General features: G+C 39.3%; 1 protein-coding gene across 1 annotated transcript in view; it reads left to right on the top strand.

Annotated features, from left to right (window-relative positions):
• Window positions 1–27197, top strand: part of Negr1 (neuronal growth regulator 1) — a 761458-nt gene that overhangs the window by 577539 nt on the left and 156722 nt on the right. Inside the window, exon 6 of the mRNA XM_010605125.1 lies at window positions 14936–15087. Coding sequence (XP_010603427.1) covers window positions 14936–15087 — 152 coding nt within the window. The remainder of the gene's footprint in view (window positions 1–14935; window positions 15088–27197) is intronic.

Genomic DNA, 27197 nt, shown 5'->3' with positions numbered 1-27197 from the left:
TAGCTTCCACAAGAGCCCTTTAAAAACAATCGGAGCTCTGACTCCTCCTGGCTGCCTTGATAAGCCCTGACCTTTTCACCTGGCTTTCTCTCCCACAAGACAGGGTCACATTTTGTTTTATAAGACTCTGTGTTTAGATATTCTGTCACAGAGGAGGCTGTAGAAGAGCTCAAATACGTAGTTAGAGGACTAAGCAAGGGCGTTTGGGACTACTCTAACTTCAGCCCTGTGTGATTGTGCCCTTGAGAAAGCTCAGAAGCCGTGGCAAGAGGTACTGAGCAAGAGAAGACAGCATTTGACAACTTCTCTTTACTTTCAACCAATGGGCTCAATCAGACCTCTTCCACCACTCTCTTACCAAGCCGCTGGAAAAGCCTGGGATCCTTTGCTTAACTGGGAGGGGAAGACATAATCCATAGGTGTGTTTGCTTCCAAGCTTGGGAGGGTCATAGTAAAGAAAATGTTAGACTGAACCATACTAAATCTCTTTATATCCAAAAATACTGGCAAGTCCATCGTCTTCAACATATGTCTATGGGTCTTACACAGACCATGACTCTTAATTAATTGCAGTTAAATATCTGAACAGAAAATTAGAGAAATTACACAAGATCTTGCATGTTGCCACAATAGTAAAAATAAATCGGTGATATAAGCAGGTAGTTTGTTTTTGACATTTGAATCGAAAGGTGATTTGTGGAAGGCACTCTCCCAGTTAAACGTAAGACTAAATAGTAAAGGCTATCCTCGTAATCTTCTCAGTGGTAATGAATAACTGATTGTGAATTTACCTAAGGGTTTGGTAACTATTTTATGTCCACTTTCTTACAAGTTGTAGTGTTAAAGTTTAACTTTTTCTTTCTTTCTTTCTTTCTTTCTTTCTTTTTTTTTCTTCCCTTTGGTACCTGGGATCAAACTCGGGACCTTGTCCTTACAAGGCAGGTGGCGGCACCACTGAGCTAAATCCCCAGCCATTAACTCTTTTTATTAATTAATGTTTTTACTAATTCTGAGTCTGCCTCCTTGTGGCTTTGTAGAAGACCCCAAGTTGTTATATCCTAAGAATTGGACTAAGTGGCCTTGCTCCCCTTTACAAGATAATGCATCTGCCAAGATAGGCTGTCTCTGATTCTGTTAATGCAGCTTGAAAATTGCTGTTGTGACGCATCTACACTGACAAGTGCCCCAAAGATTGCTTCTTGACCATTTGAAAGTGATCAAACTTTTAGTTCAAATACAATTTTATTTGGATGCCCAGAAGTAATGTCAATGAGCACAGCCCTTCTTTGGCAGAATCGCTGCCCAATGGAGCCTCAGTTCTACCTTCCAGAACGCCCCTCAATTAGGACATCTTTATCAGAGCCCCCAGTTTCCTGGTTCTCCATAGAATGCAGGTTAAATAATGCTCACCAACTGTTTTATGTGGCTTTCAATTACCTGTCACATCTTCTAAAAGCCAAAGAGTAGAATTATTTCTTCTGGTCCAAGTAAAACTTCCTTTGTTAAAGGCCACCTTGTTTCCAATACTTTTGATGTCTTGAATAGTTTTTCCTTCACTGTTCTAAATTCAGCCTGCTCTCAAAAAAAAAAAAAGGAAAGAAAGAAAAGGGCTATAATTACCCTTAATCCACCTTCTTGTCCTATTGCAAATACAGCCAAGGACCAATGGTACCCATTATCATAGCGTCAGTGATTGTGCTTTTCATACTGGGGAGAGGCACTATCACTTTCTATTAAATTTTCAAAGAACAGAACCACTTTCTTCAAGGGAGAAGTAGATCGATTCTCCCCATTCAAAATCCTGTCCAACATACTCACATACCTAGGGAGACGTCGAGAAGCTGTGAATATCAGACACGCTTGCTTATGAACTGCAAACATGTTTTCAGTTCAGACTGAACTATATATCACTTTTTAGAGTTATTTTTGAGCAAAAATCCAAATTCTCAAATATTACTGGAACACTTGGATTCCTGACTGCTATATTGTTGCCATGCCACTCATTAAGTGGATCTACCATTAAGATCCAGGCTCTTCAAATATTTATCTCATCAAAATGATAAAACTATCCATTACTATCTGTAGTGCTCTAAATTGTTAATAAATATTAACTCATGTATTCTCATAAGTAGGAGAGTGCTATTATTAGTCTTACTTTTGTTTGGGGAAAACAAAGCAAAGCATATTTAAAGCAATTTGCTCAGGTTCATGTAGTTAGCAGCAGAACTATTTAAATTCAAAAAGCTTTGCAAATCTTTACTCAGGGCCTAACCTCTTTACTGTGGAGGCTTTTGTGGGTCTTAGCCCTATAGGTTCTATCAAAAATAAGTTGAAATGTTAATGATAAATGTGAGGTATCATGAAAAATTATGGTGAGTGTTTACAATTTTTAAAAGTTATTCTAATAAAAGACACTTTGGCATTAATCTCCCTTGAAATCCTCCCCTCGTGTGGAGCACATTGAACCCATCACTGTTGCTATGTTCTGTAACAGTCTGGAGGTCCTCTTTCCTGGGCATCTTTAGCTGTTCTGTCCGGGCTGCCTCCATGTTCTGAATTGATACAGCACGTTTGCTTTTCATGATCCTTGTGCCTTGGGGGAAGAGCCACAAGGTACTACATCCAGTGAATAAGGTGAAAGCGATCACACCTCCGTGCTTTCAGGAGCCCGTCTTCCCATTGGATGGCAATCCACAGTATTGGGATCACATCTCCTACAGACATTCCTGGAAGAAGCTTTTCAAAACTACTCTATAAAGGGGCAAGAATGAAAGAAGTGAGCTCAGAGCAAGAGGACGTGGCGGGGAGATTGATGGCAGTGCACCTTTTACCATAATAAATATTTAATTGCAACGTTCACCATATATGTTGATCATTTCTTAGTGGTAAAGGTATTTCAGGTTGATTAGAGATTTGCAAAATTAGAGACTCCCATACAAACAACTAACTAGTAACTTCCCAATTAATTTAGTCAACAGCACAGACGGATAAGACCTGTGGGGTTCACAGCAGGCCCAGATACAGCATCTTTCAGAGCTGTCTTCTTGAGTCCTGATGGGGAACCAGACCCTGTCAGAGGTCCTGTCAGGTCGGAGCTAAACGGCTTCCAGTGCTGAGGTTTTGTTTTCTAGAGATCTTTGTTACTTGGGGCTCATACAAATAACTAGAGATAGTTTGCGCAAGCTTTGTGTTTTTCAAAGCCAGATTTTCATTCAACTAAGGATCCAAACCCAGAGGCTGCTGACACCTCTAGCTATGCCCGTATTTCTCCAGCGTCCTATAAAATCCCTTTCTCTGCCCTGGGAATAATCAGCATGTGGCCCTTAAAAAACATAATTCTAAAATTAAGCACAATTTAGAGAAGAGAAGGAAATGCACACTTATGAAGAAAAAAAAAAACACTTAATATGACTTTACATTTTTTTATGTCCTTTATTTTCCAGATTTCTGTGAGATAAGGATTAACTGTCCTTAATTTCCTGATGACAAAACTGAGATATAAGACACTAAAAATAGCTAGTCCAAGAATACATAGCTTAAAGTTACCACGTTTTAGATCTGGCAGTCTCTCAGCCCATATCCTTTCTCTTGTATCTATGCTACTATTTGTTATTTATGGCTACACTTGATCTTAGCCAAAAGGCTGAGAAGCGGTTGTTATTTATTGCTAATCCACAAATTAACACCAAACATAGCAGCTCAAACCCCAAAACATTTATTATCTTAAACAGTTTCTGCAAGTCAGGAATCCTGGAGTGTCTTCTTTTAAAAATTAAATTGTCTTTCATTTATTTTTCATTGTTTATTAGTACATTTTAGGTATACAATACAGTTACATTCACCATTGGGATCGTGTACCTTTATATGACTTGGTTCTTATTTTTTCCCCATGCCCCAGCCCTCCCTTCACCCCCTCCACCTTCCATGTTTACAAAGATATTGTTTCCATGTTCTTCCTTTTCACGTATTTTTTCTTTTCCCTTTCCCCCATACCTCCCACTTTCTCTACACTTCTAGACCTTTTCTTCCTATTACACAACTGATCCTCATCTACACTTTTAGTTTTCACACCACAGAAACTGGTCAGTATTTACACATGTGTGTCCTATTACTTACCCTTAAGAGGAGGGCCTCAATGCGCATCCACGTTAGCTATAAATATCTCTAGTTTCTCATTCTTTATGACTGAGTAGTACTCCGTTTTATAGAAAAACCACATCTTTATCCAGTCTCCAATTGATGGGCAATTGGGCTGTTTCCAAATTTTAGCTATTACAAACTGTGCCGCTATAAACATTATTTTCTTCATAATAGAGGTCGATAAGTAATATACTTTTTATATGCGATTACAGGATATTTTACAAACCTCCAAAGTACTAATAAGCAAATAATGTCTTTAATGACATGAAATTAAATGAATACATTGACAGCAGTAAAATTCGCTTGAATTAAAGCCAAAACCACAGATTTTAATGAGCTCACATCTCAACAAGTCTAATGAGTCATAGGTTGTGTACGTCTTGTGCCATTTCCGTTGGTTGGAATTTTGTCGTATGCTTATGGACTTTAATCTTTTTCTTGATTTTCTAAAATTCAAGCCTGAGGCCTAGACAGCTGTGACTTCTGGTTTCTCATTGCCAGTCTTTTGGCTCCAGGCTTTTAAATGGTAGATATGTGAATTGTCTTGGATTTAATAATTCCATAATGGATAAGTATAACAAAATTTCACTTTGTGCATAATGCCTACATATATGCATGAAGTTTATATATAGTTATTATTTGTAGATTAAAATGAAATATTTATTAAATGCCTAAGTCAAATGTTTAAATAGTATTGTATTCACTTTGCCTATTTCTAGGCAAAAGGCCAATCTTAGCAATGCTTTCTAGAATTCTTTAATTTGAACAGTGATTCTTGCTCAGTCCCCCATCATAACTTAAAGTAGGGGTGCCAAAGTTCCCGGTGAGATCAGTATAAATTGCCCTCATGGAAAAAACAAATTTATAGTTCAGACATTACAGATTATTAATCTGTCAGATAAAAATGTGTTCACCTAAAATCATAATATTTTTATCTTTGACGGTATGGGAAGTATACACTCTTGACTTTTTAGGCAGCAGTTTTCAAACTTATTCTTTACCTTTTTAAGTCTTTCTTTACCACCTCACTACAAAGAAAATATGATGACAACTACTGTTTTACAGGTGTGAAGACTGAGTTATCTATGCGCATAAAGCCTGAGCAGATACACAAAAGGTATCCAGGAGACTTTGAATGAGTAGGAAAATATTTACACTAAGCCATGCACAGTGTTGTGTAGTGGGTTCTGTGCTCGCCTTACACAAGTGTGATGAGCAATTTTGCCCCAGGCACTGTTAGGCTTTTACCTTAGGTAATGATGATGTTTTCATCCTTGGCTCTCCAGGGCTCAGATGAACCAAGAAACATTATTCAAGGGTGGCGAGCAGTCCTCTCCTCCTGGTCTATATATTTACTACCTAATTGTCTAGACATTTCTTTTCAGTCTTCATTTCATTGAAGGAATGCAGGAAAGAGGTCCCCTTCCACTTCCAATATTTGCAAGGAAACCCCCAAATAACTGCCCATATTTCTTTGGGGGTGGCTTCAGTGATCCTCTTTCACAGCATTTTTCATGTGACTTATCCATGTATAAATGATAAACACATTGCATTATAATTTCTGTACACTATGATTTTCAAAGTATTGCCATATATGATAGTTTTCCAAAATGTCTGTGTGTTGTTCACGTACACAGAGTTCCCTCAAAGTTTGGATGTTACATGAGAAAGATGAAATAAAGAAAAAGAGATATACACCTATTTCTATTTTGCTCAGTATAGATGCTTCAAAAACATATATAATAGATATCTAACATGGAACGCTTTTAATTGGTCTTTGTTTCCTATAATAAGGAGTGAGCATCTTTCCATTCTATGAGAAGTTCTAATGTTGGAGATATGTTTATTATAGCATGGCCATATCATATTATAGCATGGCTCTTATAACGAGCCAACTATTTCACTTAGTTCTCAATCCTGGACATTCATGTGAAGCAGTGATCAGCAACACTTTTTGGAACATACCTATGAGTAAAATTTGAAACTTAGCAAAAATTAAGAATGTATGCATTGTGACTTTTGCTTACATGTATGCAATTCTGAACTACACACTGCATATGGCAAATGCCCTATGAGACTACACAATTTCAAAGATAAGATAAAAATACAACACAAATGGACAGTCCGCTATTTTCTTCTCAAACTCCATCGTGTCATTTTGTGCTCACTGTGTGATACTCACTCTGTCATAAAGTACGGATGCTTAAAATAAGATGTTTAAGAAATTCTCAGAGGCAGTTTTAACAGCATGCAACTCTTACCCCATGTATTGACTTTCTAGTCCTCCAACATGTGTAATACCACGCAATACATACAGTAGTACCTCAGTTCACGAATGCTTCTGTTCACAAATAATTCGGTTCCCAAACAGAAACATTCAACAAAATGTTGCTGCTGTCCATAAACTCTGCTTCAGGTGAATGACAGACTATGGTCACCTTCCCAAGAATTGCGGAACACATTAAGTTTGTAAACTAATATCCACTGTACTCTTACCCTTTCCTTGCATAATTCCAAGTGTATTACACCTAAAAAGTAAAACTGTCTTATAAATGTGAAAGTATATATTGAAAGGAACTATGGGCCAGAAACAGAAAACCTAATTTTCCAACTTCCATGGCTGATACTTCTAAATTTCGCACCACAACTTTGATTACAGAGAAGAAACTAAAAATATTTACTCTCTTTCTCTTCCATCCTCTCATTTACAAGGACATTTTTACAAGAGTTAAAAGTTAGATTTTTTGATGTAGAATGGTAGTAAAAATAATCTTGTTGCCATTTTAGGTGAATAATGATTTTCCCTGGGCTGGGTGGTGGTCACAGGTAACCAAAGACCTAAATACCCAGGAGCCTGAGGCAGGAGAATTGCTTGAGCTCAAAATTTCTAGGACAGCCTAGGCAACACCACAATATCCTATCTCAAAAACATAAAAAGAATTTCCCTGCTAATTTAAATTTCTATTTCCTCACTCAATAAATATACATTGGGCACTTATCATCTGTGAAATAATTTGTGAAATTTGAGAAGTGAAAGGAATTTCTGCATTGAAGAACTTGCATTTCTAATACTTTCTCATTTTTATGCTACTTTATGTTATTTATTTCTGGTGCTATTTCATTCCTGTCTCAGTCACTTTTTCTATCAGTAGAACAAGATGCCGGACACTCACAACTTACAGAAGGAGAGGGTTATTTTGGTAAACACTTTCAGGCCGTGGTCAGCTGGCTTCATGGAAGAAACAGGTTGCCAGAGGAGCATGGTGAGGAAAAGATGCTCAAACCATTACAGTGGGGAAGCAGAGAGGGAAAGAGAAGCCGGGGACAAGGTGGTTTTATTGCTGGATACCAGAGACTGAGCAAGCATTTCCACACACTGTGAGGAGGAGGAGGTGAGGGTGTAGGGGTGGGCAAGGTGATGCCATTGTTCAAAGAGGTTACTTTATTGTGTTTTTAAGCGCTTGGCTGTGCAGGATATTAATTTAGGTGTAAGAGGAAGTAAGTCTAGAAAGACACCTCAGGGGAAGACTGAGAGGGTCTTCATCATGGAAAGACATTTGGACCGGGTTCCATAGACGCTGAGAAGGGATTGTAGTAAATGAAGTGTGGATATCTTAGCACAGCGCTTTTCAGGCGGTTGGGAGGAATGGCGGGGGAGCTGAAGACAACACCAACTAGAGAACTGGCTGCCCGATTATAAAGGAGAAAGAGCAGTGTTTGTCTATTTCAGTGACCGGTTAGATACAAGGAAGGAACCGCTCAAAGATGAATCGAGTTGTCTGTGTCGATGCCCTGATGAATGGTGAGACCAATAGCTGAGACGGGAGTACAGGAAAAGAGGCCCAGGAGGGACCGTGATACGTTGGGTTTGGGATACCCTGTGGAGGAGGTGTTACTATTGTGTACAGAGTCCTCCAGGGAACAGGTAGAATTTAGTTGTGCTCTTAAAATACATAGCGATGGTGCCAAACTAAATATCTAGCACTTTGCAAACAAAGCTTACTAGGAATTCACCGTTGTCCTGGGCCTGAGACCTAGCTCCACATTTGGCATGGGGGGACCTCCAAGTCTGCCCCTCTGTACCCCTCTGGCTATGAAACGTGCCGTTCTGATTCTCACAACCTGAGCCATGGTCATTCTGCAAGATTGAAATTTCCAAACCGTGACAGTCTTTCTCTCTTTCAGCCCTCTTTATGTGTTGAGCCCTTCCTTTTTGTTTTTTCAACTTGGAACCTTGCACTTGCGAGGCAGGCAGTGGTACCACTAAGCTAAATCCCCGGCCCAACCCCTTCCTTTGCTTATCAGCTCCTTCCTTACACCCACCCATCCCTGGCGACCTTGGCCCTATGCCTCCCACTTGTCCTTCAGTCTCACACCCATGTTACCTTTTTCAGGAAAGCTATCCAGACCTTGCTTTAATTTGGGGAGGAGACTCTCTAAATGTTCTCTCTTGTGCTCACCTCTATCAAAGCACTTATTAAACTATCCTCAACTTCATTTATCTGTCCATCTCTCTTAGCAACTTTAATCTGCCCAGGAGGAAGGACTCTTTGTTCACTATCTTGCCTACAATACTTAGCACACAATACTACAAGAACAAGTTATAACCTTTAATCATTACGAAGTGGAGCCAATCTCATTTGAATTCACTGTTAAACTGATAAGAGAGTATTTGTACAAATTGATCCTGTCATTTTAGACTGCAGGACGTGAGCAAACCAGCATGTACGGTAATGGGAGAAAGGAAGCTGGATGGTGCTCATTCCCCCTTCCGTTGCTGGGCATGTAGTCTTACCAGCATTATACTGCAGAGTGAACTTTGACATTAAAATCCTGGGCACACTGGTATTAGAGGAGTGGTTCAAGCAGAGGGGAAAAATTCAGTCCTAGATCCGGTTGTCAGGGCTACGGAAACACACTGGGGTCAGGGGAGGTTTGAAACCTGCACTTTAGCTTTTGTTTATTTGATTTAGGGTTGTGGGAGGGGCCTCCCCAAGGGAGTCCAACCATCCCAAGTAAAGAGGCCCCAAACCTCTTCTCCAAAGTTATTAATTTCATTAAAATTGATAAAATAAACAAGACATACATTTTGAATAGCTTAATAAAAGCTAGAATCATTAAAGTACCCTAATGTATTCTAATAACATTAATTTATTCAAATGCACAACTAAAGATAGAAACCCCTTGGGGCTGGCACAGTGAGGCATGATATTCTTCAGTCTGTTCCTAGGAATAAACAATGCCATATTGTTTTCCGGCCTTAAGTATCAAACAATACAATAAACCAATAGGTTGCTATAGCAGCATATTCACATACATTTCCATTTCTCTCTGGTTTCCGGCAGTTTTTACTCCGCCTCCCTTTTATTTCTACTTTTTGTTATCTACCCAGCACATCTGTGAAAACCTAGATTAGTTCTATCATATGCATGCAATTGATACAAGGTTTGGCACATCTTGCAATCACGATGCCACGATCTCTTCAGTCACTGCCCTAGATCTTTTCTTTAAAAAATAATTTCCTGTATGCTCAATATTTAATATTTGGCTGCCATCAGAGAGGAAATGTATCTGTTCTGTCTGAGAAACACACCCTATCATTGAACAATAATATCACCCATCATAATCCAGTGTCCGCTGTGATATATATATATATATATATATATATATATGCATAAATACTGCATAGATTTTATTTTTAGAATATACTTAACACTTTGCTGTTGGCTTCATTTTTCCCATTTCACAAATGAAAAAACTCAGGATTACAAGACCGAATAGCATAATTTATGAAGTCAAACATGTGACAGTTACTTACTCTGTGCCTACCTAAGAAGTACCCAGAGCCCTTTTACTATGTGGTTGAGTACAGTGAGTAATGGAACCATTCAGAAAGTTTGCCCTAACAAAGATATAATTTAATGAGGAAGATGAACATGATTTTTTTTTCAAAGATCGTACAAGTGTATGATAACTTACAACTGAATTCATCATCCCAAGTCAGACAGTGGAATAATTCTACAGCATCCCTGGCACTTGAACTTTAGGTGCCATTTTGAAAGTACTCCAGAAGAGCACAGCTTTGTCACTCGGTCAGTGTGCACTTGGCCATTCTTGATGACATTTTGCTTATTCACCATGAAGAGGGATTTCCTATCATCTAAATGTTTAGCGAACACTTAGGGAAACAAGCAGTACGCAGTGAGGGCCACGTGTATGTTGGAGACAGCTTGAAGAAGTGGGAGGAGAGAAGCCCTTTCCCGCTTCCCTTCACAGACAAGCAGTCGGAAGGATGCCCTGCATCGGAGGCTGACCACACCTGCGGTGGGGGCTGCACCAGAGGGCATACCCAGGCCCCACATAAGTAGCCATGCAGCCTCTGGCCGCGGAATACACACATGGCTGAGTAGAATGAAGCTGATTTTGCATTTGACTTTTGAGCCCTTTAGACTCACTCTCTGGATTGCACCTGGGTTTCATGGCGTAGACATCACATGCTAGTTGACTTTTTAGTTCCATTCAGGGTTCTGTTTTGGTTTGGTTTGGTTTGGTTTCAGGGCTGAGGATAGAATTCAGGACCTTTTCAGCTACAACCCCAGTTTGGTTTTTCTGTTGTGGTTTGGTTTTTATGTTCTGAGATAGGATCTTGCTAGATCACTAAGCTGTCCTGGGTAGACTTCAACTTCTGATCTTCCTGCCTCAGCCTCCCAGAGTGCTGGGATGACAGGCGTCCACCATCAGGCCTGGCTAGCCCCATTGGTGTTATTCCTTAGCTGAGGTCCGTTTTCCTAAAGCACCCGTGATTTCTGACTTGTCTCCCCACATTCAAAAACAGTATCCAGGTTTCTACTCAGAAACTTGCAGGTTGACTGTTCTTGGGAGAGGATGCAAATAAAGGACATGGACTTGAAATCCGAATAGTACAAAGATAAGTGAGTTCATTCTTTTTAAACGACTGTTTTCCCACATGTGTAATGGGACTAATAACACCTATGTCTTAGGTTTGCTGTGAAGATTAGTTCACAGATTAGTGCTGTGAAGACGCACACTTTTGAAAATGCTTGTATGATTTCTCATTGTCAATTCCTCATTCTCAGCACACCAAACGCTATTGTGCGCAAGACTGAAATCTTTTAGCATTGGCTGACTTCCATCATAAATATATAGAGAACAGCTAACGCATTCCATATATAAAGTATTCCTGCTCACACCAAAAAGACTAAAAATAGCATCATGGTGCCAAACCCATGTTTATTGTGATTCCTAACCTGGAAAGACATAGAGTGAGCAGTAATCCCAAAATGTGGAGTGAGGCTGGATGTATATAAAAAAATAAATAAGATGAAGTGGCAGCTGCTACATTTATTTTTGCAACCTCAACAGCTGGTGCTGGTGGCTGTGCGGTCAGGTTTTCTGTGGCGAGGCTGCTACAGGCCCGTCTGCTCATCCCAGATAGTGAGAGCCTGAGGGAGGTTGTGACTGTAAGGTCTGCAAATGCTTCCTGAGTCAGAAATGTAAGCACCCCTCATTATAAGCATCCCTTCCTTGTGCTTCTTCTGGTTGACACTGGAAAATGCAGGGGTCTATTCTAATTCAGGACTAGTTAGTGGGTCAGGCCGTGTCACTTAGGAGCTGGCAGCATCAGCTGGCAAAGCAAATACAGGTGGTTCGCAGATTTATGAGGCATTGGCAAAAAGCAGAAGGAAGAAAAGTAAGAGTAATGGTCCTCGAAAGGAGCAGTTTTTTTGGCAACAGAAGGTAGAAAACAGCAGGGTCTGTGGTCATAGAAGCACCTTATAACCATATTCCCTATGATACAGATGCAACAAAGAAAAATGACCGCAGGTTCTCACATAAGCACTGTGAGCTGATGATCCACTGTTGAAGAAAACTAGACCATATTTAACTTCTACCTGCACAGAATTTCATTCTCTTCCTTGGCAGTGAGAGGCTACCAGACAGCATCTTTTATACTGGGATCTAAGTCAATACAAGAATGGTTCTCATTATGGAAAATACTGCTATAGACAACCATCTAGGATTAAATCTGTTTCTTAAAAAAAAAAAGTCATCAATTAAAGAACTCTTTCACTATTTATTTTTAAGCGCATGAAAGCATCATGGACAGAACCTCAGATTTCTACATCCAGTAACAGAGGGTGGGTGTGTTGGGCTGGGGCAAACACCTGTTCTCATGTCTGGCTCCTTCCCTGGACTTTGACCACTCAAGGGCAGAGTTCATGTGTTGCTCTGCTTTTTCCCTAATCACTCAGTATAAAGCTCATCTTTGCCTCAATTTAAAGCCGCTTGTCACTATTGATTTGAATATCTAAGAAAGCTCCCAGTGCCAGATTCCAGCAAGAAAATCACAGTTGTCCTTCTCTACAGAAATACACCTTCCCAGTGGTCACGCTGTCTCAAAGTTTTTGCCAAGGTCCTCCCTGGTATCCGCCAAGGAGAACAGAGTGTCGAAGGGGATTGGAAGAGTCATGGCTTCTAAAACTTTCAACTGCAGGAGGAAGGAAGCTTTGGACTTCTCTGGATCTTGAGAAATGTAGCTGCCTTTAACACAAGGGAAATCCCCCAGGGAAAATATTTTCTTTTTTATTTGCCCTATTCTCCTGCCTGACTGAGCTGAGTAGCAGGGTTGGAGCAATGGCCTTGCCATCAGGATGCACCCAGGGCTCTGGCCAGAGGCCAGAACTGGCCCTGTAAGCCCAGGCAGCCTAGGACACGCATGACTCAGCGACTTCTGTGGCTGCAGGGCAGCACCGGAGAGCCAGCTCTCTCAGAAAGAGGCCGTAAGGAGTAGTGCCTCAGAGGGTCTGCATGTGTTCCCTCAAGAATGCCTCCCCAGAGTGTAGCCGGCAGAAGATCCTGCTTCATTTCTCCTCAGTTCTTCAACAGCAAAACAGTCCTGGTTTTGGTAGATGGGGCATAACAGGGATTTAGTACTCTGGGGAGTTGCTGAGTCCTCTAGAGAATGTATCTGTGACACAGACATAGGCAAATTGATTTGAGCTCAACTGTTGAAGCTCGCAGGGCACTGAATCTGTGATTTTATACCCAACATAGAATGATTAGCTTAAAATGAACTTATTAATGTGGTGCATAAAAATATGCAGTGCTCACTATGGGAATTTAGCATAGATAACTGATAAGTTGGAAATGTAAAACAAAGGGGCAGAAGGTGCCACATCCATAATATTTTATGCCTTATTTTCTTATCTCACAGTTGGGGATCATTCGATTTATTGCTCAAGTTAAATTTTGTTCAGTGTTTATTCAACTCAAAGTTTTGCTAATCTGATTAAAGTTTACATTTCGGATAAGACAAATTCAGCTCTTACATGAAATGTAAGTAATTCCTAGAATAACCAAACGTGACTACTTATTTTAATCTGCATTTAGCTGCAGTGAAATGCAAGCCGTGTAGCGTAATGCAAAGGAGTTCAACTTAAACTCCCAGGGGATGTCATTTATTAGTATATCCACAATTAAAGAAATATTTGGTACCAAAGTGAGCATACCGGAGAGGAACAGCTACAGTGCCATTTGGGCTGTGAGTTTACATAGCTGCTAACGTGACCAGCGTGTGAAATCAGTCAGGTAGAGCTCACATCTTGTTGGCAGCCTCCTTACAAAAGAATTCCTATTTAGACAGAAATTTTCTTAAAGAGTCCATTGAAAGGAGCTCAATAAAGCTTGTGTTAAGGGATCATCTCTTGGACTCTACTGATTTTATGCACTACTTATTATGTACCTAAGATTCCTGGTTTTGTTTTTTTGTTTGTTTGTTTGCTTGTTTGTTTTGAGACGGGGTCTCACTATATAGTTGAGACTGACCTAACTCACTATTCCGTGTAGCGTAATGCAAAGGAGTTCAACTTAAACTCCCAGGGGATGTCATTTATTAGTATATCCACAATTAAAGAAATATTTGGTACCAAAGTGAGCATACCGGAGAGGAACAGCTACAGTGCCATTTGGGCTGTGAGTTTACATAGCTGCTAACGTGACCAGCGTGTGAAATCAGTCAGGTAGAGCTCACATCTTGTTGGCAGCCTCCTTACAAAAGAATTCCTATTTAGACAGAAATTTTCTTAAAGAGTCCATTGAAAGGAGCTCAATAAAGCTTGTGTTAAGGGATCATCTCTTGGACTCTACTGATTTTATGCACTACTTATTATGTACCTAAGATTCCTGGTTTTGTTTTTTTGTTTGTTTGTTTGCTTGTTTGTTTTGAGACGGGGTCTCACTATATAGTTGAGACTGACCTGGAACTCACTATGTAGCCCAGGCTGCTCTCGAACTCACAGCGATCCTCCTGCCTGAGCTTCCCAAGTGCTGGGATTAAAGGCGTGCACCACCATGCCCAGCTAAGGATTCCATTTTAAAAGGAGGTGCATGATTCAAATACCACAGAAGTATGTCCATGTGGCCTTGCCATTTTAGGAGTTTAAAACAAATGAATTTATTTGGTTTGAAAAGCTTGTATGCATAGGAACTGCTACAGAGAACAATTAGGGAAAAGCAAAGGGAAGAGGAAGAGGAAGGGAAGAGATATAGGAGGAAGAAGAAAGATGAAGAAATGGGAGAAGGAAAAGAAGAGGAGGAGGAGGAAGAAAAAGAGAACAAAGAAGAAAAGTAAAGGAGAATATCATTGCACTATCATCATGCTATAGCATAAAATCAGTGTATTCGAACTGTCTGTGGTTTACTATGACCCCATCTAAGATAAATATGAAACCAGTGTTTGCCATTCTTATTTACATAATGTTTGTTTGTTTTCTAGGCTCTTCAATGGCCAACAAGGAATTATTATTCAAAATTTTAGCACAAGATCCATTCTCACTGTTACCAATGTGACACAGGAGCATTTCGGCAATTATACGTGTGTGGCCGCCAACAAGCTGGGCACGACCAACGCGAGCCTCCCTCTTAACCGTAAGTAACACAGTGCTTCTAAGCTGTGTCTGGGGCCTCCTGGCCCCTGTCCATCATCAAACTTAAAACCTTACTACGTTCACTATAGAACTCAGCCTCATGTGACGCATTTCTTATTCAAAGGAAATTTTGTCCCCAAATAACATGGGCATCTGAGTATTTTTAATCCCTACTGAAGTCTACACGTGTGTATAAAAATGTCTCTGAGCTGAGAAAAAGGAAAAAATTACATAAATAATAGGACAAACTGAAACACATCTGCCAACTGAGGATTGTCGATTCAACGGGCTTTGTTTTTTGAGAGTTTTTTTCTAATGTGTTGTGTTATCTTGAAGCATAGATTAATTATGGCTTTAATTGACTCTTCATTGGTTTTCTTTAAACATTCATCGTGGAGTAGCCGGAATTTCACATAGCTTTAATAAAATTAAATAGTAAGTAAATAATCATGGATGAAATATTTTATCAGTGCAGATAACATATTTACTCAAAACTGTAGTTTGAAATATAACTTAAAGATTTAATAAAATGAAAGCTACATTGCTAATATACCATAGCGTTTCTGGATGAGAAAAGAATGAAGATGAGAGAACACAGGTTTGGCAGTTAAAAGGAGAGAAACCTATACTAATGTTACCTCTGCAATTAGTTCTAGTGTTTATGAAAAACTGAGTAACCAATGAATTGTTACAGCTAACGCTATTCCCAATTTTCAAATCAGAATGTTCCTTAAAATGCTCAAAACCCCAGAAGGATGGCAGTGTCTCTTGAATGCCACAGAGATAACTGAATGATTTGTCTTTGTGGTTAGCCTCTTGGCTAACGTGACATACATACATCCTGTGACAGTAAGTTACTCTTGAAAAGCCTAGTAGCATGTAGGTCATCTGGACATGATCACATCCACTTTGCAGAAACAGGGATGGCATATCTGATGGGATATACTTTAAAATATACTACAGTACAGTTTCATCGTTTAGGAACTTTGAATTACCCTATTTTAAGAACCTCTGATGTTTAATAAAATATACTAGTTCACATCACATCTTTTACCATCTTAATATTGCTTAGTATTTATGTTTAAAAGAAAAACATCATTACCATGTAAGAGTTGTACTATAATACCCTTGTTTAAGTTTCTCCCATGAGTTTGATTTTTTACTATAATAAATAACATAAACCATGGGCAATATTATAGAATAGTATGAATTTCAACATAATGTACATATTTATAGTTCTTTAGCATATTGTTAATATTTAAATGGTTTAAATAGTCAAAACATTGAAGGAATAAATAAATTTAAGAAATAAGTAAAAAATTAAATCTTACAACCATATTAACTTTTTGCTGTTAAAGATTTTAAATCACATTCTGATTTTCAAAACTGAACTATTAATGAATGTGACAAATTAGGAACAAATGTCAGATATTAAATTTTTTTATCATCCTGACAATCTTATCATGGCAATCAGAAATAATATATTGCTAAAATGAATAAGGAACTTCAGGATGATTTTTCATGATCTCTCTCTACCATGGTTTTCTGAATGTTGAGGTGCTACTGAACCCTAGTACAATTCTTTAAATCTGTTAACAAAGACAAAATATAAAAATGTACTCTATAATTTGATTAAATATTTGTATATGCAGAATTCTTGTCTAACAATTTGAAGCTCTTATTGTACTATTTGTATATTATACTATAATAATCATTTATGTATGACACTGGGGACTAAACCCAGGGCTTCATGCATGCTAAGCAAACACTGTACCACTCAGATACATTCCCAGACCTTTTAGCCATTTTTATATATTTTTTTCCATTAAATGACTATTTCTTGAGAAGGCAAGGTCATTGACTGATAGAATATTTGATCTCACATATCACCAAGCACAGGACTTGCTATTATGTAAGCAACAAGTAAATATTTACTTAATGAATTAAACACTGAGTAAGCAAAAAAATTAATTAATGAATAAATGAATGAGAGTGGTATGCTTTAGCTGTAGCATGTGTACTCCTTGAGATAGAGGGCAATATCACTGTAATTACAAATATCCCTTTCTGTGGCCTGTCTAGGCCAGATTTTATTCTAATTACTTTATATAAATTTGTTCATTTTATTCTTCCACAACTCAAAGACACTGATACTATCATTCCCCTTTTATAGGTAAAGAAATTTAAACAAATAGTATAAACACAGCCAAGTCGAATTGTTAGTGAGTGACTACATAAAAACTAAAACTGTGACAGCGTGGCTTCAGAGTCCAAGTGTTTAATTAATATGATGTATTGTTTATATTTATGAACATAAAATAATCATGGCAGGCTGAGGAGTAACTTAGTCATGACAGCCTTGCCTACCATGCTCAAAGCCTGGATTCAATCCCCAGCACTGCACACAACAAAAACAAAACAAAACAAAAATTCACGGAGGGAGAGACACTCTTTGCTATTTTTTGGACATACTCTTCCAAAGATAAATTTGTGCGTATCATATAATTGAGTTTTATCAACTTGTCTTTAGTAATTAGGATGCTATTCTTTAATATATGAAATTTCACTTTTAAAACAAATATTCGTATATCTCTTCAAAGTGATATTTTCTAAATCTCTGAATGGAAATGTGTTCAACCTCTCAAATGATCCAACACTAAAATCCAAACCTAAGCTGTGACTTGCTAATCATTTTTTTAAATTGCTAATGGTCATCCCTGTTTAATAGATAGAGGAACATACATTTCTTAAATTCGTATTTCCTATATCAGGAGAAAGGAGAGAGGAGATACCTTCTGTACACAGTGACAGTTAATACGTGTTTTGAATAAGTTTTTCATGATTTGTATACTTGAATAGTTAACAAATTAAAAAACAGAGTGATTAGAAATGTAGGCTACCTGGTACTTTGCTGCAGTGGCACACATACAGACAATGATCACAGCCTTTCAACTCAGCTTCAGCCAACAGGAACCAGCTGCTTATTCATACTATTTATGACCAACCCTGAGACTATTACAATCTACTTCTGGATTGGAGCGACTAACATTTTCCAGATCACCAAAAAAATAAAAGGCAATCTGTGGTTCAGAGCTTTGACATCGCTAGGCTACCTACATGGAAGTATAGTGCTTCTGAGTGTGTGAACATAGCTGTATGCATGCACGTGATAGTGAATAAATGTGTGTTCCACAAAGGGAGTCAGACAGGCCTCGGTTTGAATCCCACACATCGACAGCAGTTCTGTGTGACTTTGTGTAAGTTACCCAAATCCCAAATCCTCAGGAGACTTCGTTTATTAAATGAGGGTGATAATAGTTCCCACCTCCAGAACAGGAATGAATTGTATGATGCACTTAGTGAATGAGGCACTCAGTCAGGAACAAAGTAAGCATTCGATAAATGAAAGGCATTGTTACTATACCATTCCATTCCTCAGGAACACCCAACAGTTCATTTCAATCCACCTATTCATGCTGAAGTTTGCAATTTTTGGAATTTTGCATTGAATTCCTATGTGTTACCTAAAAAAAAAAAAAAATTCAAGGAACAAAATTTGAAGAGAAACATTTTTATTATGTTCCCTTGTTTTGCACTGTAAGCATAAAGGGACTGAGTTCATTCAAAAGCACATCTAAGCAGCTGACTCTGTGATGACTGCTACTTTAGGAGAGCTTAATGGTAAACAGCTCCCCCATGATCCATGGAGAGGGAGGGCATGCAAACTTCAAATAATACCACAGAGCAAGCTCATAAGAGAACCTTGTCCTTTCTTGGTACATTAGTCCAACTTTGGGGCACCAGTTCCACATTTAATGAGATGATTTGGTGTAGAAGTGCAGGGATCTAGGAGCTTTGCAGCAAAGGCAGAAGGGTACTCATGGTTTTATTTTGAGCCTTGGAACATTAAGTGGCAACATTTATTTGTTAGCTATGTATACTGCCTGCCTACAATGTACAAAGTGGACTTAGATGTTGGAGAGAAGAGGATTCGTAGGCCTAGAACCCAACTTCAAGGAGTTCTCAGAAAAGTGAGAAGAGACTGACATGCAAACAGGCCACAGTAATAAATATGGGCAAAAGGCTCATTCGTGGCCTGAGAAAAGGCTCTCAATCCAGTCTCAATGGCCAGGTAAGGAATTTCTTCTAGAGCAGCTAAACTATATCACTATTTGAGTTACAACTAAGGTACAACATGAAACACCATCATAGCCATCAAGTTCTCATTTTCAGAGGCCAAATTTTGCAGTTCGTTTAACCCCAAGCATGATCTCTAATTATAGTAACTCAAGGCAAGCTCTAGAAGAGATGGCCCTGGAACATTAAAACTAAGGGCATATTGGTTTGCTCCTGGCTGTAAAAATGGTATAAAAATATAAAGAAAGAGACAGAAAGAGGTTACTGTGAAAGAGCTCATATAAAGACAATCTGATACATTTGAAGATACCAGGCAAATTTCACTTGGTTAGAATAAAAAGCAGGAAGAAGTGCATCGAGATATGAGGCAACACAGTTTGGAAAAGATTGGGACAAGTAGGTGTAAAAATGAGTTTGATGTTTAACCTGGATTTATAGTCCTCGAAAGATTTTAATCAATCTATGATATGAACAGCTTTGATCTCTGAAAGACATTCCTTGTCAATGTGGATGCCAAACCTAGATACTGAACTTTCAGTAGCAGAGGTGAAACAAAATAATTGCACAAAAAATTAGCAGAGGCGAATTGAGAGACAGAAGATAGGAGATAATGACCAAATCTGAGAGAATAGGAAGGGAGTTGCAGGAGTCTAGATAACTCCTAGTGTTTGATGTGGGTGGCATTAACCAGAATAAGAACAATAGAATAGGATTAAGCTTTTGGGAGGAGCTACAGTTTGAAAGGAGAGCAGCCCGTGTTCAGCGTTTAGACATTTTCAGTTTGAGGCAGTATCCAGTAGGTATTTGGGTATTAAGTCCAGAGTACAGATGCGGATTTAGAAGGTAACAGAATAGAGATAGTCATTTCATTGGTGAGAATAAATTCGATTTCTCCTAAAAACATGAATAGTGAAAAGATGAAAAAAAATAGAAATATGCATAAAAAGTTACCTAAAGGAGAGAAGCGTTCTTTAAAAGGAAGCAAAGTCAATGTGGTTAGAGATGAAAAAGAAGCAGCAGAGCCATAGATGCCAGGGTGGCATCTGAGTTACTTCTCGTTGCTGAGACAAAATACCCAACACCCAAAGTTAGAGGGGGAGAGGTTTGTTTAGCTCACAGATAATCGAGGTTTCAGTCCATAGTCCGCTGGCTCCAAGGCAGATGGCATCTCAGAGGAGAAAGAGTCCATGGTGGGAAGAAGATAGCAAAGCAAGCAAGGACCAACCTTGATTCTTTATGTCCAGGCTACTTAGGGTTCGTAACACTCACACCTTTAATCCTATTGCCTTTGATCCTAGCATCACAGTATGAGTCAGTCCCAGTATCACACACTCTAGATCCAGCCACCTCTGGAAAAGCCCAACCTATGACTGCATGAGGCTTTGGGGGACATCTAGACCCATGCCATTCCACTATTCCATGGGGAAGGCCATTCCAGCAAGAGGGGTAGGACCAGCAGTGTCCTCTGCTACATCAGGCCACAGAAAGACTGAAAGACATCTGTTGTCTGACAGTTGAGCAGTTATTGGTGATCTCTGCCAGGACAATTTTGTGGAAAAGTAGTTGTATAAGCCAGGTGTCTACAGATTCATGCTACATAAGTAAATGAGTAAGTAGGCACAAGGAGAACCAATGACTTGATGTAGAGGTAAGGCTATCAAAGGAGAAAGGCAAGGCTGGCATGAAGCTTGTCGTGGGCTTCCTTTTGGATGTTGGTCTGAGAGGCTATGTGGCTGTCAACCACCCCCAGTGTGCAAAGTCACAGCACCCTGGCCCTTGGTGAGCTGTGATTACCACTATTCTTGTTTTTCGGCAACCCTCTGTCATTGGCTGCCTCTTTCTTGCTTCTTTGGGGGTCCTGGGAAAATAAGTGAGGATTTTAACATGAAGTAGCCATAAAACTCCTTCTCTTTAGGCTTTAAGTGGAATTGTAAGAAGAACTATGATTTGAAGTAGAGATTTTAGATATTTATTTCATGAATGGAACTACTTTAAATTACTTCAGATAAAGAATATACTTTCTCAAAAAAAAAATATATATATATATACTTTTTCAAGTAAGAAGGATGGAAAATGTACAGTAGAGAATGTAGGAGAAAGCTCGTACATATACACTGAAGATTTCACACCTTGAGTATGTGACCAAAAACTTCTGAATGTTTCTTTAAATTTATTTTCTATTATTTTGTATTTTTAAAACTCTGCATTAAGAAAAAGAAAAGGAACATAGGAAATGAAAAGAGACACTTCTGCCTAATAGTGTAGATCAGCCCTTGTGGGGAAGGAGAGCATTAACAAAATTCATAATGGACAATAATGTGCTATTTATAGTAAAATTCCTTAGTAAGTAAAAAGTTTAGGAGTAAGAATTGTGTACTTTATTGTTACTTTTCGCCCATCTGTTTTGCTTCTTGAACATGAGCAACTGAACAGACGATTCTCCTGTTTGTTTCTTTAAGAATATGGCATGGTCCCACCCTGCCACCTAGGGGCCCGATTCACCAAATGTACACCATCATTTTAGAAAGAATTCAGGAACCAGTGTAATGTAGTTCTTCCCTAAGTAAGACGTATTGTCCTCTTTTGAGTATTGAATATACTTTATTTTTGCTCTCCCACAACGACAAATATTTGGACATGTATTAAAAGATTTACTGCCTAAAAGAAAGTAAGAAAAGATAACTAAGAAGGAAGAAAAGTAATGTTTAAAATTCACAATGTTGATTTAATGCAATCTTTCCTTGAGACCTAATATATGAAAATATTTGGGAAAAATTTAGCTTCAGTACTGCGAAACAGTTTTTATTTCTAGTCCCCCATCGATAAGTAGGCAATGATAATATCACTATGATGTATGCACCTCAAACTGTCCTGTAAGGTTTTTGTGAAGTGTGATCTCAAGTCTTTGCTAGAATATAGGTCCTGATGATGAGATAAGGACTCCTCACCTCTCTGCATGTATGAATCCACTCAAAGTAACGAGGTATTCATCTGAAAAATATCACACTTTGAACATTCAAAGACTCGCTGAAAGTTTATCAGCACCGTCTTTGGCTACCCGTGGAGATAATAATCTAGCTCTCACTTTAAATCCTTGTAGTCAGTCATACTTAAGTCTCTAGAAAATCTCCTGTCATGTTTTCTTCTCAGAGTGTATATTGATGGACCCTCAATTTTTAAAACATAAGTAGCCGGTATCCAAAAGGGAATGAAAGAGGGAATCAGAGGAGTAAGACTGTGTGTGACATAACAGCCCTTTTCTGTTTAGATTTGACTGATGCAAATCTGTTAGATTTTTACTGACTTGCTGACTCTGAAATTAGTTGTTCTCTTGCAAGTAATATTTCAGCTTCTTGTTTCCTTCAAATGTTCCCAAATGCTAGCAAACTACTATTTGGAGGTTCTCTTTTGTCTGTTACCAACCTGGACTCAATGTGAAAGGTGAGAGCACACATTTAAGGAACTTATATTTTAAATCAATACTGATCTCCCTTTTTGGAACTTTGAAGAGATGAGGTTTTCATTTTGGTTGAAAGAGGCAGTAATAAATTTAGACTTCATGATTATTGAGGTCAGAGTGCTACATAAGCTGGCTTGCTTTGTCCTCACAGCTGTGAGATGTTTATGGGAGGTCTTTCCTGGATATTCTCAGAATAAATATTTACCAGTCATTAGGCTGGCGGTTGTAGGTAGATTTCAATATTGCTATGTAGTCTATTAAATGGTACTTTATCACCTGGAACTCTCACAGACATATAATCATCACAGAAATGAGGGCCGCATGTAAATTTGCTGAAATGGAGTACAGTAACAGCCCAGTTCCTGAACACTTCTGTTTGCAAACAGTTCGGTTCCCAAACAAGGTATTGAGCAAAATTTTGCCTCCGTTGCCAAAGTCCACATCCAGTGACAAAAGGACCACAGCTGTCTTCCCCTCGCAGACACAAATGCAGCCACCTTCCCCCAACCAAGCTCATACAGCACTCTGTAAGCAAGCGAGTTTTTCTCTTCTCCTACCTTGTACTTGAAATCTATGTATATTCTCAAGAAGGTAGTTACAAAGTGGTCATTCTGTGCCACACAAGAAAAAGAATTCCTAGCAGGTTGAAGCAGTTGGATTATTGGAGCCGGAGGTGCCCCAGGTCCCCAAATTGCATTAGTTCAAAGCCATGGGCAGATGCTATCAGAACTTCAGTTATCCTGTGAACCAACAGAACTGTAGAGCTAGAGGCTGGCTCAGGTATTACCTAGTCAATTTTTCTTCCATCTTTTAAAAGCAATGGAATACTTTCTTCTCCAGAATGAAGCCTCATGCAAATTCATACTGAGCAATCAAGCAGAGGGATATGTTCTGAGAAGTGCACTGTGAGGCAATTTCATCATTATGCCTACATCACAGAGAGCACTTACATAACCTAGGCCAGTGATGGCGAAACTTTCAGCGGTTTCAGAGACAACAAACGGCCCGCTGTGTCACATATAGCATAGGTTCACCAGCACTGATCTAGCTGGTGTAGCCTACTACACACCTAGGTTATACGGTATGCATACATCTATTTGTATTCTAGCCTATTTCTCCTAGAGCCATGATGGGCAATGAGATTATAAATTATGAACAGAGAGGAATAAATGATGTGACCCAGAGATAGTAAGAATGAGATTCACAAGGTTGTTGCCAGCGTGACATGGGCTTACTGTCTTACATTAAAGTAGATTTTCCTAAGTAGGGGGAGAGCATTCTAAAATAACACATAAAGTCTCATATATATATGAGCCAGCAGCATAGTGTATTCATCAATGTCTCATCGCTGGAACAAAATGTTCAACACCTCAGTTTAGAGGAGAGGCCTGCTTTGGTTCTCAGCTTCAGAAGGGCCAGTCCGTTTCTGTGGCAGAAGCAGCAGTGCAGACCAGCATGGAAGAGGAAAGCTATGGCCAGAAGAGAGAGCAAGAGGAGAGGAGCTGTGAACAAAATACTACTCAAGTTCCCGCCTCCAGTGACCGACCTCTTCTCCCCACGCTCCGGCCCCCGGGAGCACATATAGCTACCAGCTCATCAGTGGATTAATCCACTGAGTAGAGTTTCTCCATGGTCCAGTCATCGTCTAAAAGTCCCAACTCTAAGCACACGACAGTCTGGGGGGAAGTTTTAGATCTAAGCTGTAGCACAATCATTTACCGTCATTATCAAGTATTGTGTAGTGCACATGATTGTATATGCTGTGCCTGACACAAACAGTGGGTTTGTTTATGTCAGCATCGCCACGAATACATGAAGAGGTGGCCACAGCGCTGATGTCACCAGGCAGTAGGAATTTTCCAGCTGCCTCATGAATTTATGGGACCACTACCGTATATGTAGTTTACCGTTAAATAAAGCGTCGGTGTGCTGTACGTGTCCTCACAAGAAGGATGAAGTTGAAGCTAGTTTGCTTGACTTGGAGATAAACCTCAAAAATCTCTCTTTTTTTGCCTACTCCTCTATCACACAACACAGTGACAACGAAGTCTATCAAAATGGCACAAAGGTCCAGAGAATTAGAGGTAAACATCTCTGGTCTAGAAGAATTGTTTCACTTTGTAGATGAGGAAACTGAAGCCCAAAGGGAGTCAGTGCCCCAAGTCAAACGCCATCGCTGGAGCAAGAGTTTAGCTTCTCCTGCTGCCTTTAGGCATTCCTCCTGCTGGGACAAAGTATCAGACACTGCTATTGAAAGGATAGGTTTACTTTGGCTCGTGTTTTGAATCCACAGTCAGCTGACACCAAGGCAAGAAGGGCAGGATGACAGGGTCAGGTGGAGCAGAGCTGCTCCTGTCAGGGTTGTAAGGAAACAGCCTGAAGGGAGGAGCCAGGAGAGAGACCCACCCACCCAGGCCACACCCTAGCGACCGCCTCTTAGAACTAGACCTCCCATCAGCAAATCCCATACTGAAACCCCTTCCAAAAGCCCGCCCTATGAATGCGTGAGGCTTAGGAGAGAATTCTCCATCCAAGCCATAGCACCTTCCCTCCTTCCAGTACCATTTCACCTGTGCAGGTCTAACATGAAAGACTTTAGTGGTGCAGATCCAATGTAAAACCATAATCTTGCATGAAAGACTGTGGGTAGTTCTGTCCATCTCAGTCTTTGAGTTTGGGCTAATTTATGAAATAAAGAAGAACCTGTTTGTAAAGGGTGATTGTGAGGATGAAATGACATAGGGCACACAAACGGCCAAGGCCGTGCCTAGTGCAAAACGAGCGTCTGCTAAATGTCAATTTGCTTTTTTTGGATGGAAAACATAAGCAAGCTCAAATCTGTGTAACCCAAGTATAACTTTATCTCACTGAATCTCCCAATAAACTGAACCGGTTCTTTGACTCATTTCTTCATGTATCTGTGTATGGCATTTTGGTATTGGCCTTTTTATTAGAGTTACTAATTGGATCTGCCATGCACAGGAGCCTTCACTTATAATGAACGGGGAGAGAATGTGCAGTTTGATAGAGAGGGCTGCACAAGATTAATTGCTCTACTGCTGTGTTGAAGCAAGGTTAAGAGGCAAGTTGATAGCGGCATCTTCAAGCTACCAGTACTGTACAAAGCTCCCCAACGCTGGCAGAGGGTCAGTGAATGCCAAAGGGGAAGGGAACTGTTGTCCTTCAAGGACAACAAGCCTATGAAAATCAGAGGGCAAAACGCTACAGAAAAGTCACATTTAACCATCACTTTACCAAGAGTCCTTCCTACAAATCAGACAATTCAGGTCCAGCCTTAACCCAAACGGTCCTTTAGCACTGAACTCTCTGACCTCCTTTTTTTCATCTATAAAGAAGATGACTAAAATAACTAATACTCAAGTTATCCTCCAGCTCTAAGGCTTTGAGCTCCTAGGAGAATTATATACGTTACAGTATCAGTTGTGTACATGCATATGTGTGCTGTTAATTTAAAGGTTATATTTATTCCCTAACAAAGTAATAATACTGCCAATATTTTCCTTTCTGCACACTTATGTCATTGAACTCAGTCCAATTTTTTTTTTAATCAAAGACAGAAAATTTTGCATTTCAATGTGTTTGGTTGTGTGGTGAGGTTCCATAAAGTTCAACTCCAAAGCACAGTGGGCCTGATCATTTTGTCATATCCATAATGAATTGACTCCTTGAGAAATCTATATGTTCTCAGTTCCAATTCTGTTGAACAGTAGCCTTGAGAAGGTATTGGAGTAGACCATCTTGCTTGCTGTTTTATTTCACACAGTTCTAAGCCTATAAAAAAGTAGGCCAAAAATATGGTACAACTAATATTAAGGTTGTGGCTATTAGAGCTTCATAAAGATGAAAATTTGCCAACATTTCCAGCTTCAATAAACTTTGTTGAACGGCACCTTTCATTTCCTAATCTTTTCTCTGGAAGCCCCTCTGGGAGGTCCTTTAAGAAATTCCTCACTATTTCTGAGAAGTGTCTTTGGGCACACTTACCCAGCATGCACTGTTTTCCCAGCAGCTCTGACAAAATTTGAAGCTCACTTTGATGGCTTCAGCACATGATAAGGTGGCAAAAATCTGACCACTCCTCTACTTTGGCACTTTGATTCCTTTTATGCAAAAGTCGAAATGTGGCTCCTGATAAAGAGACTCAGTGATGTGTGTGAACAAAATCCTTATTATAAAATGCTGAATGTAACTATTATTAAACTTTCCATTTCTTTTTAGTCAGTTTAAAGCATAATTAATAGAGTGTTACACCCAAAGAAAGAGCAAAGTAAAATTGGCCCTTCTTTTTTTTTTTTCACCATTTTGATGTTTCAGATAAAGGCAAATAGGGGAGGAATTAACTGTTAAAGCATGGATATTTTGATGAGCCACATTTTCTCTAAAGCACTGTAAATTCAGTTTTAGTATCCATTAAACTGCTGGGGAAGGGACTAAAATGGCTAGTCCTCACTGAATGTGTCTATTCAGCATGGGCTGGATTTCCTTAAATATAA

This window comes from Fukomys damarensis, unplaced genomic scaffold, assembly GCF_012274545.1.
Source record: "Fukomys damarensis isolate Sample0158 unplaced genomic scaffold, DMR_v1.0_HiC HiC_scaffold_33, whole genome shotgun sequence".
In the NCBI taxonomy this organism is placed as follows: Eukaryota; Metazoa; Chordata; class Mammalia; order Rodentia; family Bathyergidae; genus Fukomys; species Fukomys damarensis.
This window is presented reverse-complemented; position numbering and strand designations above follow the sequence as displayed.